This window comes from Dermacentor variabilis, chromosome 1, assembly GCF_050947875.1.
Source record: "Dermacentor variabilis isolate Ectoservices chromosome 1, ASM5094787v1, whole genome shotgun sequence".
NCBI lineage: Eukaryota > Metazoa > Arthropoda > Arachnida > Ixodida > Ixodidae > Dermacentor > Dermacentor variabilis.
In genome coordinates this window covers 274,089,683-274,103,963 of record NC_134568.1, presented here as the reverse complement: position 1 = coordinate 274,103,963, position 14,281 = coordinate 274,089,683, and the positions used below count along the sequence as shown (strand labels likewise).

At 48.3% G+C, this 14,281-nt stretch overlaps 2 protein-coding genes across 2 annotated transcripts in view; both read left to right on the top strand.

The window, feature by feature from the left end:
• Positions 1 to 14,281, top strand: part of LOC142573732 (uncharacterized) — a 110,566-nt gene that overhangs the window by 21,457 nt on the left and 74,828 nt on the right. The gene's annotated exons all lie outside the window — the stretch shown is intronic.
• Positions 11,121 to 12,346, top strand: LOC142573715 (E3 ubiquitin-protein ligase MARCHF2-like). The gene has a single exon (XM_075683036.1). It carries the CDS (start codon positions 11,287 to 11,289, stop codon positions 12,190 to 12,192), a length of 906 nt encoding a protein of 301 aa, XP_075539151.1. The 5' UTR covers positions 11,121 to 11,286; the 3' UTR covers positions 12,193 to 12,346.

Genomic DNA, 14,281 nt, shown 5'->3' with positions numbered 1-14,281 from the left:
TATAAGTAAAAGGGTAGGTGCCAAAGCTAGACTGAAGCGTAACCTCTTCACTGTGGGAAGTGACGTTCCATCATAGCGTGCTGTTTTGGAGGCTATCGAATACCGCCATCTCGTCTTCTCTTATGGGCTCACAAGGCTGCTTGTCTGATTGGCCCAAAACACCAAGGTGGAGGATTTCGACAAAATAGTGGAATGCAACAGTGTCTTGAATGGCACTTCTGACCGGCAGGCAGCCGGTCCGCATTTTGCCTGTGTCTTGGCTGCAAAATTGCTTTTTCATAGATGTGCGTTTATTCGACCTCAACAAGAGATCGAAAAAGTGCGAGTAGGAGCAGCAATTTCTCGCGGTGCAGCCGGTTGCGGGGCGAGCTACTAGGCACAAGACAGACGGGAAACCAGCATGAAGTAGTTCAACGTAAAGATTGTGCCACTTAGTAGAATGAAGGATGTTAAAGGTGCACGAAGCAAAACGAGTGATTCACCAGTTGAGAAAACGTGATGATTGCATGGAAGCACATACAAAGCGAGAGATATAATATAGAAAAAAGAAACGGGTAAATTAACTAAGTTTCATCTGATTTGTTGAACATACACTGGAGGAGGGGGAGTCAGGAAGAAAAAGAATAAGAAAAGGGAGAAGAAAGGGGGACAACGAGCGATGCACGCGTAAGTACAATCAAAGTGGCCAGTCGTTTTTAAAGAGCAGGAGTGCTCTGGTGGCTTTCAGCCAGGATGACGGTCGAGTGCATGGCCCCGATATCTTTTTTTTTTCTATGAACGCTCTGTCGTCTAGACAGCTTAAAACGCACTCAGACGTAAAGTGACGCACATATTCGCGTGAGAGGAGACGTCGCTATGACTTGAGACCATGTCGCTTTTTTTTTTCTCTGCATTGCGCACCCCTGCATGGGCTTTGGTCAGGCGGATCTCCTTCGTCTCGGTCCCATAGACGGTTCTCAAACGGTGTCGAACTGAAGTATATTCGGCTAGGCTCGTCTTCGAACGGACAGCAAAGGGCAGGTTCACGTGCAACTATAAATGTGTTCTGCCACTGGCGCGGCGCGAAACATTGCGAGTATTTACTGCTTTCTTTACGCTGGCTACACTCTTAGACAAAGGTACACCCTTTGGGGTGCATATCTGCCGCACAACAATAATCGTCATCTGCCTTGCTTGAGTTTCCTTTCTTGAAAACGCCGCGCTCGCTACTTTCCTGTCGGGAATGCTCTGCCATGCTGATAACGCGCACGCCGTTCGTTAGTGGGAAGTACCGGGCTCGCCGCGTTAAAGAAAGGAAATGCGGACAAGACAGATGACATTTAACCTTGTGTGGCAAGATACAACCCAAAGGGTGTAATTTTGTTTTAGAGTGTACATTGCCGTCAAAGCCTCGGCCTTTGGGCGAAGCAATGTAGATTGTCTCAGAATAGCCACAGCAGCATAAAAATAAATAGTGATCGTCATTTTCTTACGCATAACATATAGGTGAGTGCTTCGGTCTGACCCCAGAGAAAATTGCTCTAGTTTATGCTAAAAAGGCTGTTCTGTGACAAAAAAATGGATCGATTTTCAGAACGCTGGCTCACCCGCCTACTACACCCAGAATCACTGAGATACTTTCGACGTAGGGAACAAGTCTACATAAGTTCATTAACAATGTAACTACCAAACACATCTGTATTTATCGCGCGTTGCTCGTCCAGGCTCCACTCACCTGCCTGCCCACCCGCAAATGTTTTGTGCTTAGATATGGCCATGAACATGATGTACCAGGGACGGAATTCACTGTTTCGTTCCTAAGGGCTGTTTGCCCCTGACGGGCTACCTTCGCTAATAATATGCCCGTCACCCCGAATGCACTCTTGCGAACAGTTATAACTGAAGAACATTTTTGTCAATAGGGGCCCAGAATATTATGAGCAATAAATTATTATTATTATTATTATTATTATTATTATTATTATTATTATTATTATTATTATTATTATTATTATTATTATTATTATTATTATTATTAAGAAAGTTGCATTGAGACAAATTATGCGGTAACGCAGAAAGCACTGACGTCTAGACTGCCTATGTTGACTTGTTGCGTGCGATGTTGCTAAAGCGATGTAAACAAGCTTTCATCGCTGTGATAAACGTTTTACTAGGCGCGTATTACTAGACGCGTATTACTAGACGCGTTTTACAAGACGCGTTTACTAGACACTTTCTTTTATCGATTCGAAACTTATTGCTTTTTCTCAACAGCCGATCCAGGCTCCTACCCCCTGCCATGTCCAGAAATTTTGGACATTGCCCCTTCGGCTATCTTTTGAACTTCGCCGCAGTGCACCGGCCTAACTCAATGGAACAGTATTAAAAAAATGTTATTTCAGAAGGGTGCCCGAATTTCAACAACCTACAGTTAGCAACGTCCAAAGGGTACGCCCTTTTCACGCGCGTACTTAGTCGTAACGTCTTTGCTGCATTATGGCAGAATTTTGGACGGGCTTAAATGACTGCTATAGCGCAGCAGGGCAGGTATACCAATAAGTGCTGTAAATACACATGTTATTAGAAGGGCATACTCTCTCGATGTTGCTAACTGAAAGTTGTTGAAATTCCGGTGGCCGTCTGAAATATAATTAAAAAAAAATATTACCCACTGGAGTTACGTTGGTGCATTGCGCTGAAGTTCTACAGATGGCCGCAGGGAAAATGACTAACTTTCCTTGGTATGGCCATAATAAAGAGTGTAAGTTTAACCCAAAGCGCGACAGCACCGACAGCTATAATTAGCTCGTTATTGCACCTTAGAACTCGCATTGTTCAAGACAGCGTCACTTGCAGAAAACATTCGCGACCTGCTTTGAACAGCCACGCGTTTCGCCGTTCTTTCTGATAATTCCTCTCGCTTGCCGACGCCAGCTTCGCTTAATTTCTTTGAACACAATGATGGTTTGTTATTGTCTTGTGCACCGTAGTGCGCACCGCAATCACTGCCTCACGAAGCAATGCTGCTCTGAGCACTCGCGCTTCGGCGATGTCATGAAAAAACAACAACAACAACAACAACAACAACTACAAAAACAGAGCCATTCCACTCTGTGAAGGTGCATGAGCAGCGAAGCTGTGTATATGGTGATAAATATGTCGATAATAAATACGTTGATTGAAAATGAAAGACACACACCATAATAAATTCCGTTTTTCAGCGATTTTTTTTTTTTTGTTGCATTCGTCTTTAAGGGGCCCCCTATGCACGGGAGACGTGCGCTCGTGCATTTCGCCCCCACGGAAACGCGGCCGAGATTTGATCCCGCAACCTCGTCGCTTAGCAGCGCAGCACCATAGCCGCAAAGCCACCGCCCGGCGAGTTGCTATAGTCGAACAACTTTCTATCTACGCTCCGAATTTTAAACAAACTCGCCTATAAGTCAACGAAGATACTCTACGTTGTAGTGCCGGAGACGATAAATCGTTCAGAACCTAAGAATACAGGGATAATTATTATTGTTTGATTTGAAAACATATATACGCTTGTCAGGAAAGGGAAAGCGAGGGACAGGCGGGCAACTGCCACCGGAAGGGACACAACGCCGGTGGCCGTTGCCAGCCTGATACTGCAAAAGCAGTTCATATTTGGCCTGGTTCGTGAGGTGAAACGCGGCATAAGGGGTGCTCAGTTTTACTACATACTTCACCGCTAAGCTGGGGCTCTCAGCTGTGGCTTTTACATTATCGTTGCCTTCTTGTGCTTTGTGAACATCTATTATCGCCGGCGTTCATTGTGTAAAGCTGTCTCGAACCGACTCAATCATCGTCAAAAATCGAACCGTCTCAGTGAACGCAGGAATTTAAAAGGCACTGCTTTCTCTCCACTATGAACTGAAATTGGCTGAAAATTAGTTACCGGGTCAAATTTATAGATTTTTTGAAAATGCTTCTCTATGCGTTACCCGCTTTGATTTCGCAGTGGCTGCGTCGTTCTGCTGCTGAGCACGTGGTAGCTGGTTTGATTCGCGTCTGCAGCGACCGCATTCCTAAGGGGGCAGAATGCATAAACGCCCGTGTGCTGAGCATTGGGTGCACGTTAAATAACGCACCAGGTGGTCAAGAATAATCGGGAGCCTTCTACTGTGGCTACTCTCAATGCCTGGGTTTTGCTTCGGGGCGTTAAACTCACTCACTCACTCACTCACTCACTCACTCACTCACTCACTCACTCACTCACTCACTCACTCACTCACTCACTCACTCACTCACTCACTCACTCACTCACTCACTCACTCACTCACTCACTCACTCACTCACTCACTCACTCACTCACTCACTCACTCAATAAATAAATAAATAAATAAATAAATAAATAAATACCCGCAGAATAAGGAAGCCGCACAGCCGTCAAAAATTGGCGCAAGTTTTCGACCTCCCATATTTGTGGGTATGCTTATCTTGACATTTGCTCATTCATATGTTACAGTGTTTTCCCCTGAAAACCCTTTGAAAGAAAATTTCATTGGAACGCTCTTTCTTCTCTAGCGGAGTTGTTCTGTCTGCCTGAATTTGATGGGTTTGAGCAACCCATTGACCTACAAGCAATAATGTCACAATGATTCAGTCACTGAAGGTACCAAAAATGGTATGGTATGAAAAACAATGTCGCAAAAACATATACTTTGGTTTTGGTAGAAAACAGAAGGCGCAGATAATTAGTGAGAAATGTTTGATGGGCAAAATAAAGTATGAAATACAGTTACGAACCCACAAACACCCATAAAATCTGAATCCGTGGCGCTCCAAAAATTGTTAGGCCATTCGGCCCGAGATGACCATACTGAAATTATCAGGCTGTGGACATCACTCAACGAAAGCAGCACAGCAGGCTGATGTTCTCACTCTGCGTGACCATGACCTGAAAACAAACGTCAAGTATGATAGTGAGGCTTCGCTGTGCCTCCCGTCGGACGAGAAAATCACACACATGCACTGCTGCTTTAGGAGCTCTTTAAAATTGACACATTGAAGTATGATGTGGTCGATTAACCATGGAAACACATTCTGATGATTAGTTCCTTCTTTAAAACCAATGTTTCAGGCACCAGACGAGGTTTAGCAGAGCGAATAATAAGAACGGCTCGCCTATGCGACGTGAAAGTGCGCTTGACCGAAGAGCATTGTTATAGAGCGCACTACGCGTTCGCTCTGATATGATAACAGCGTTGGGACAGCCGTTTTGACGGTCAGTATTTCAAAGCGAAGCTTTCTTCTGTGTCCCCCCACTGCCCCCCGCCCCCCAGCTTCGCAATGCATACTCCTCGCAGCTTGAGTTATCTCCTCTGCTTTTGAAGTTATATCGCTACAAACCTGGGATCGAACATCGCTACTATAATTAGAGAAAATCTGCGGGCGCCTGCTGAACGCGGAGAAGAAATAGGCCCCGCTGCGGGCACAGCCTGCCCGAAGCGAGCGCGCGCGGTTCGGTGCCCAGCCGGCGTCCCTCGCGCAAATATTGGCGGCGGCCAGCGCGGAGGCTATTTTGCCCGGGACAGGCGCGTGCCGCTTGCGCCGCGCGCTGGGCGCATCGGGCCGTCGACTTCCGGCGTTTGCGGCGCGAGCACGGATCCAGGTCGTCTGCTCACTGTCGTGCGCGCCAGAGGGCCGCCCTGTTTGGATGCAAGCGCCGGAAATATCCGCCACCAGACGGATCGAGCGGCTCCCGATCCTCCGCGCCGCGCGCGGTGAATTATTGCTCTGCTGAGGCAGAAAACTCCGCGGATGGATCAACCGCGCCCCTTTCCCCACTCGGAAAGAGCACCCGAGGGAGATAAGGGCGAGAGCGGTGGCTCGCTTCCAAATGGGCTGCCGGGCTGCCGTCGATAGCCTGCTGGCGAAGATCCGGGCCCCCACGACGTGCAAAGGGTTCGCTCCTTGAGCGGTCCCTGGAAGACGGTCGCCCGCCGACATCCCCCCCCCCCTCCCCCCATTCACGCGCGGCCAACGGTCGCGCGGCCGGAAATGGAAATGGCCCGCGCTCTAGACGCCTCGCTGGGCGCGCGCGCGCCTTCGTCGTCGTCGTCGTCGCTGCCGCACCCCAGCCGCGACGTCGGCTTGTTTCCACGCAGGCGCGGCCTCAGTGAAACGAAGCCGTGAACAGGAGTGGGCTGAGAGCCACGACCTGCACGTTATTGAGAAACCGGCACTTTGCAAGATGTAGCTCTTGCTTTACATCCAAATGGATTTATTTTCGCGTGACGTGGGACTGGACTTCTTGAAGGAGTCATCTAACGGTTAGCGACGTGGTCGAGTGCAGGACGAGTTTTTTTTTTAAAGTTCACTTTATCCAGAAACAAGTAAACATATTATGCAGTCAACTAGCATCGCAATGCGGGCTTGTTTGTGTGTAGCACAAGCAAGACGAGGACACCACAAGAGCACATGAACACACGGAGACGAGGTAACAAGATGAAGAAAACGACACCAGAAAGTTCTTGGCATATAATTGGCTGAAATGTAGATGTCCCTGTTTTGAAGATACCGATATTCTAGACAGAAATTGGTACGAGTTAGCTCGTCTGAGTGTGGAACCGAAATAGTGGATTGCCAAAGTTGGTGATGCGTGTGTTAGTAAGCCTGTCCTCGCCTTGACAAACGAAGAACTTCAATTTCTGCATGTGAGCTGGGATCAAACTATGAGTGTCAACATTTTCATTGGTTATTTATGCTACTGTTCAAGTGTTAACGCTTTTACACGTGTTCTTTGACGCTCGAGACAGTACAGTATAAACTAAAAAAATAAAATTATGACGTTTTACGTGCCAAAACCACTTTATGATTATGAGGCACGCCGTAGTGGAGGACTCCGGAAATTCAGACCCCCTGGATTTCTTTAACGAGCACCTAAATCTAAGTCCACGGGTGTTCTCGCATTTCGCCCCGATCGAAATGCGGCCGCCGGTCCCACAGTATAGTGTAAGTACGGCGTGGTTCCAGAAAATAAGATCTTGTTGGAAGTTAACACCGTGTCTGTGTGTCCATGCGCTCCTCTAGTGTCCGCGTCTTGTTCACAATGCACAAGTATTCCGAGATATCATGCAGAGCAGCCGCACTTCCATGCGAAATCAGGTAGTTGTTCAGTGTATATACTAATGAGCTTGTGATTTGCTGCCGCGTGCACGATAAGTTGGAAAGTTTGGCGCCTAAATAAATATTGCGCAGAAAAAATATTATATGACGTCATAAAATGTAAGTATAACAACACAAGAACTATGTTTAGTGCGCACAATGAAAACAGATTTTTATTCGTTGTATAACTGTTTCAATGGTAAAGCGTATAGCCAGGCAGGATGCGACTTTCACATCCCTACATTTTCTTTGCTCCGAATCACTAAAGTTTATTTCCTATCCGACTATTTTCTTGATTGCTGGCCATTCCAGTGATTACTCACTCAAATTGTCTTCTCTGGTGTCGCATCACCATACGAGACCAGGTGCACACTTTATTGTTTGTAAGCAAATCCGAACACACGGTATACTCGGCCATTCATTTTCAATCCTACAGTTGACCAAGACGTACTCTCTAAGAAAGGCCCGTTCTATAATCCAATTTGACACACGCTGTATACCTGTGGTAACTACAGACGAACAAGTGACAACGCTAAAGTTAATATTCCCAAAGCTTTTCGATATATCGACTATTCATCGTCGCTACGGCTAAATTATACCTACTCCCCTCGCTATGACGCCCATCATCAATAACTACAAGAAGTGCGTCTCTGTCTGCTTACTATGACTCACGTGATCAACCCAGCAGCATTAATATTTTCTTTTTGCTCTGTGATCATGGGCCAGTTTATAGATTGAGGAGTAATACTGCACTTATACTGTTCTCCTCATCATCATTTTCCTCCTACATCTTTTATGGCACTAGCACCAGCACTTGTTCTCATTCTTGGAAGGTACCCTAAATAGCAAAATGAAGTTTGTTTAGTCTGGTGAAGAATTTATTTCAAGACTTGATTTGCATTTAGTTTGAAGGGAAAATGTTGCATACTGGAAAAAAACAAAGGAGCAATTTTCTCTTTGTGAATTTCGAGCCGCGATAGCAGCACCAATTCGTGTTAGTACGATACCACATATTTCAAAGAATTTGAGCTTGTTTTGGCCGTCTTTGTTCGCATCATCTTCAGCTAACTTATATCCACTGCAGGACGAAGGCCCTCTACCAGCGATCTCCAATTACCCCTTTCTTACACCAGTTGAACCTATCCTTATGCGTGCAAACTTCCTAATTTCATCGCACCACCTACTCTTCTGTCGTCCTCAACTGTGCTTCCATTCTTTTCGTAGCCATTCTGTAACTCTAATAGACCATCTGTTACACATATTACATGACCTGCCCAACTGCATTTCTTTCTCGTCATGTCAACTAGAATATCGGCCGCTCTGTTTGCTTTCTAGTCCATACCACTGCCTTCCTGTCTCGCAAAAGGTTCACAAAAGGTTCGTAAAAGTACCTCTATGGGTTTAGTATTTGGTTCCTTAAGGATTCCAGACAATTCATGCTGATTTAAAAACTGTTGGTGGAGGTGGAGCTCTCAGTCCGGGACACCCTGAGCCGTATCCACCCGGCGCGTTCTCCTGATCAGATCGAACTACGATGTCGGCAGTCGACGTTGGAAAGCTTTCCACTGTTCATTTTGGTATTGATTTAGTTAACTGGCATGTCCATGTGGCGGGATAAAACGTGGCCGGTGCTCTGCAGTCAAGACAATTGTATGAATATCCTGCGGGATACATCGCGGGATATGGAGTATGATGTGGGAATGTGGCCGTCTGTAATTGCCTCCACGACACCGCCTCGTCGCGCGCGAATGATGCGTGTGGCTCGGTAATTTCCATCTTTGAAGTTTGAATTGTAGGAGGGTGGCGTGAAGCTGTTTGGGGATCGGTTCTAGCCTCTCCCCTCTACGATCGTCGCGCTGAGAGGCTCCATGGACGCGCGCTCGAGCCGAGGCATGGGCCAACAGATTTACAACGCGAGTTTTGTTACCGGGGACGCTCTTAGGATGGAAAGCGCTACATGAGAGATCCTACTTCTAGCGTAATTTCTGCAAGTCGCTTGTGAGTGGATGAGCACGATGACCTGAGGGGGTATTCCGTAAGAGTCCACCTAGTGGACTCTCCATTTCGGTCGCTGCTGATTGGATGCAGCTGTACGAGAGAGGAGGAGACGAGCGGCCCTAGCCAATCAGCTGCGGCCGAAATGGGCAATCCACTAGGTGGACTTTTACAGAATACCCTCGCCTGGTCTCTGCCGAAGTTTGTGCCAATGGTTAACAAAATGGTCGCTTCTTTCACGCCAGTGCTTATGTGCGACACCGTCGTCGCGACGATCTCCCTCAGATTTTGGTTCACAACGCCGACGGCGTGAGCGTCCTACTACAATAGTAAACTGCATGGCTGATCCCAGAGGTGGCGTGATGAAACGTAGGCCGATCTCGGAGGCATTGTAATCGGAGGGCGCGTGGATAACGTGGGTCGTGTGGTGGTGATTTCCGTGTCTTGCTGATTTGCCGGGCAAGCATGTAAGGTACACTCCAACGTGTAAGTTGGATCTGCATAATTTGTTATCATCTAGTGATGATATAGCTGCGCATGACTTTACTGCAAGCGAAAACATGCGGCCCGCTGCATGAGCAAATTCGCAGCAAGCACGTCCAAGAAATATCGGCAAGTTGCATGGTGACAGACAAACAGGGCAAAAATGACGTAGCATACGAAAAGAAATGGACACAACAGGCGCTGACTTCAAATGATGGTTTATTCAGAAGTGCACATGTCTTATATGCACGTCTTATCCCAGTGACCTCACCTAAGCAAACCGAAAAAACAAGAACAAACAAACAGAAAAACTCAGAAGAGAATAACTCTAAACCATAGCGTTGTCCAGCGCAGGCACGCATTTTAGAGTCAACTAACAATGAGCAATATCAGCACTATAACGTGAGAAGAAAGCAACCAGCCTTCCCAAAACATTTATTATGTATTGTTTAGTTATGCCATTTCATTTTCTAAGTGCACGGAATGTTTGCTCACGCACGCGGCACCTTTCCTCTTCATACGGGAAGCTTCAAGCTTCGTTTTTTTTTTTTTCGCTGTTTATCCGTGCCCATGTAATTTTACCAACCAGCCCAACTTGCCGCTCTTGTCATATCGACAAGTATTGGCGCCATTAAAAAAAAAAGGACACTGCCACTCTTACAATATTTAATTATATTTTAGGTTCTTACGAACCAAAACCACTATGTGATTATAAGCCACACCGTAGTGTGGGACTCCGGATTAATTTTAACGTTCACCTAAATCTAAGTACACGATCATGTTTGTATTTCGCCCCCAAATAAAATACGTCCACCGCGACCTAACCAGCCACATCTATCTCAGCAGCGCAATGCCACAGCCACTGCCACTGTTACTACATAGAGCACTCGTCGCGCCGTGAGATAACCGAAGTCTGCCGCCAAAGACACGAATCGAAATGGCTTAGACCCTATAACATGGGAATGAGTTGTGCATAGCAAGTTAAGGTGACGGATGTGCTGCGCCACGCGCCGGTCCTTCCAAAAATTCTTTTTTTTTTCGGGCGTGTGAACCCAGCCATAAATATAATCGTTAGCTTTTTCAGTGCGAAAATTGCAGAAGGAATAGAGAGAGACAGTACGACACGAGCACTGACTATCAACTGGACGTTTATATTGAAATAAAGGCTAAAGAAAACAACAATGCCAAAAGATGCGCACTTGCATTGGGCATAAGCGACTTCAGTGGGAGAGAATAAGTTGCGTTAGACAGGTAAAAACATGAAAGAACAGCAGCGGCGGGGAATAAATATAATGCACTAAGTGGTGTACTATACACTCTTGCAGTCGCTATAAATAACTGACGTAGACGCCAGACGCCAACGCACATGTAATTCACCCCAGAGAACGAGCCTTTCCCTCCTTATCGCTAGTCAGCGCTAGGTAACCAACTTCCGGAATCATGAAGCGATGCTAGATTGTGTTTGTACCCAATAAAAAGAAAGAAAGAAAGAAGACGGGAAATACAACTAAGGTCTTGTAAAAGCACACTATACATTTGCGACACCGCTGGCACCGCTTCAAGCTCGATACAGGGCCCAACGGCCCAACAGCCTACATCACTTTCACGTGGCACAGTCACGTGCCTGCGACCTTATACTTAAGCCAGACGTGCGACAAAGTCACGGCCATACAAAGTCAAGCCACTTCAACGCTCGACATGACCGAGGGAGGACAAACTGCCGTGACCGACGCACCCCTGCAATCAACGCCCATCATCGGTAGACAGCGCAGTGGCCGGCAGCCGGCACGCTCGCGCTCCGACAGCTTCTGGGCGAGCCCCGTGTTCCGCGTGCAGGTGCGCAATGCGTACTGCGCGCCGGCTCCCGACGACGAAGAGGATGCTGTCCCGCTTTCGCCGATCCTGGCGGCCAACGTGACGACAAGCAGCGGACCCATCTGCCGCATCTGCCACGAGGGCGACCACGGGCTACCGCTGCTGTCGATCTGCCTGTGTTCGGGTACCATGGGGCTGGTGCATCTGCTCTGCCTCGAGCACTGGCTTAGCGCCAGCGGTAGCGAGATCTGCGAGATCTGCCACTACCGCTTCAACGTAGAGCGCCGGCCCCGGGGCTTCTGCGAGTGGGTGCACAGCGCCAGCGTGCGCCGCGGCTTCTTCGGAGACCTGCTGTGCTTCGGCCTGCTCTCGCCACTGGCCTTCCTATGCGGCGTGCTCTGCCTGCACGGCGCCGCCCAGCAGGTGCTCCAGCGACGGCTCTGGGAGTCCATCGGCCTCGCCTCGCTCGCCTTCATGCTCTTCACCGTGTACAGCGCGTGGACCGTGCTCACTTTCCGCTACCACTACCGCGGCTGGAGGAAGTGGCGCGTGGCCAACCCTTACGTCAAGGTGATCGACACGCCGCGTGATCCGCACTTCGTTCTCGAACCTGAATACAAGCGGCCGCAGGACCGCGGTCGCGACGCCATCGTCCCCGTCGCCCTCGTGCTGCCGCAGACCGGCACGGGCAGCTCGGCCTCGGGTCTCGATTCGTCATTCGAGATCTGCTCTCCCAACACCGTGGCTTCCGGCAGCACTGCGTGGGAGTACTGCACTACACGCCTTTGAGACGAGTGCTGCGTACTTTTAATGTAAATTTTATTATTTTTATTTTCATCACTCAGTTGTGTGCTTTTATTCTTGTCACTGGTGCCTGACCATCACATATACGGAAAAGTGTGTGTGTGTGTTCTATGCAATAAATCAATGCGCCTAGAAGTAATCCCGTTTTCGGAGCTACTCATTGATATTGCCGTAAAGCCAGCCGTTCTGCAAGGGCAGCGTTTTCTAACCCTCCCGTTTCATTTTCTTTTCTCCTTCTTTTTTTTTTTTCCTGTCGCCCCTCCCCCGTTATTTAATCGTACGGTGCGCAGACGCCGTCGTTATTGCTGGGATCGTGCACTCTGCGCTACGCATATGCATGGTAATTAACATGGAACGTTTCAAGATACGAGCCCTAGGGCCATGTTTTCTAACGGCCTTTGATTTCTTTTCCATTCTTTTCGGCCTTCGTCACTGCATTGGACGCCTCTCAACGGCCGTCACAGCTGGGAAGGCGCATGCTACGAATGAATAAAAGCATCGTTACACAATGCTGCCCAACTGATTCTGTACCGCAAAAATATGGGGCGCGATTCACGTATAATGGGGCTGCTTTGCAAATGCTTTACGGTGTTTTAAAGCAGCCCCGTGGCACTTGTTCAGCATTATTTTTAAAAAAAACGTTCTGAAAACGTCGGCGAAATATTTGACCCACAGAAGATTTCACTGTAACTGGATATATCACCTGTGCTTTCCTGCTGCCTCATTTAATCCACGCAACAATTAGTTTATACCTTTAATTACACGTTAGCCGGTAGAGTCTTCTCGCTTAATATTTCGCGACTATGAGCAGTCAGTTTCATACAGTCCACCAGCAGTACCCATGCATACAGCGATGGAGGAACTCTCGTTAAGGGCGATCTACTGGGATCCACTGTACACTAAAAGCGCGCAAAGTTATGCGGTGTCTTTTCACTCATGGCAAAGTCAACTCCTAAGATTCAAGGAAATTCGTGTATAATTCACTTTTTGTGTGTGTCAAGGTCTGTGTAGGTTGCTCATTTCCTTCGGGTGCGCATAAACTCTACAGCGGCCCAACTCGCGTAGTTCGACCTGCAATGCTTGCATCAGCATTGCCCTGTACAGCGTGCAGTATTTTGACCGGCGCTTTTTACCAGAAACTTGCCGTGCACTGTGCCGCTGCGGTATACCTAGTACAGGTATACAGGTACAGGTCCACCTTGAGCGACAGGTATACGGGCCGGTGGCGACCACTACTCTTAAAAACAATTTTCTTCTCCTCCTCGCACGTTTTTATCTGCTACGAATGAGCACACGTAAATGTTGCTTGCAAATTGCCTAAGCGCACTCGCGTTCGCGTACTTGCTCATTAAATGCGCGCGCTATCTTCTTTAGCGCGCCTACTTCACTGCCCGTTTTCGCGCGTGCGCCGGTATCTGCTCATAGGATCTGCAGTGTCCGAGTTCAAAACTTCGAACATTGCTCTTCAAACAGAAAGAACAACGCGGGAGTTATGACAACTGTCATGAGCAGCAAAGGTCGCGAGGTTTCAGAGCTGTCGTCGCCTGCACTCGCGCGAGCGACACGGTTGTGCCATCCCCGCGCGCAGCCAAGACTCGACGCGAGTATACGAACTTATTGCTGCCTTTCGACATCCATATGCGCAGACGTCAGGCCCCTGGAAGCGCAAGTAAGAGTAAGCAGGAACGTGTCAAACTGAAATGCGCGGGAGGCGCAGGAATAAAAAAAAACGCAGAAGATGAAAGGAGAGGGGGGCGTTCGAGGGGCGCGAGAGAAAGTCAAGTGAGAGTGAGAGTGAGGCAAGTGAAAAAGACGCAAGGGGTGCCATGCGAGCGCGCGGCGACCCGTTTTGTCCAGTTGCCACCGCGAGGAGTGCGACGCGCACTTCCGCGCAGAAAAGCTGAGACTCGGGTTATTTAGGGACGTACACTTTCTGACAAGGCTTTCAGGCTTCCCAATATTTGCGGCCGGTGCATTGCGCGGACCGGCGGATGTCCTAGAAGGCACTCGCCGCGGCGTCACTGGGGCCCCGCGAGTGCGCGTTCCGTGCCCCTAGCGCGCGTGGAGCGGACGG

What these genes read in the sequence shown, in the direction of transcription:
- LOC142573715 (XM_075683036.1), top strand. Translation starts at nt 11,287, where the DNA reads ATGACCGAGGGAGGACAAACTGCCGTGACCGACGCACCCCTGCAATCA.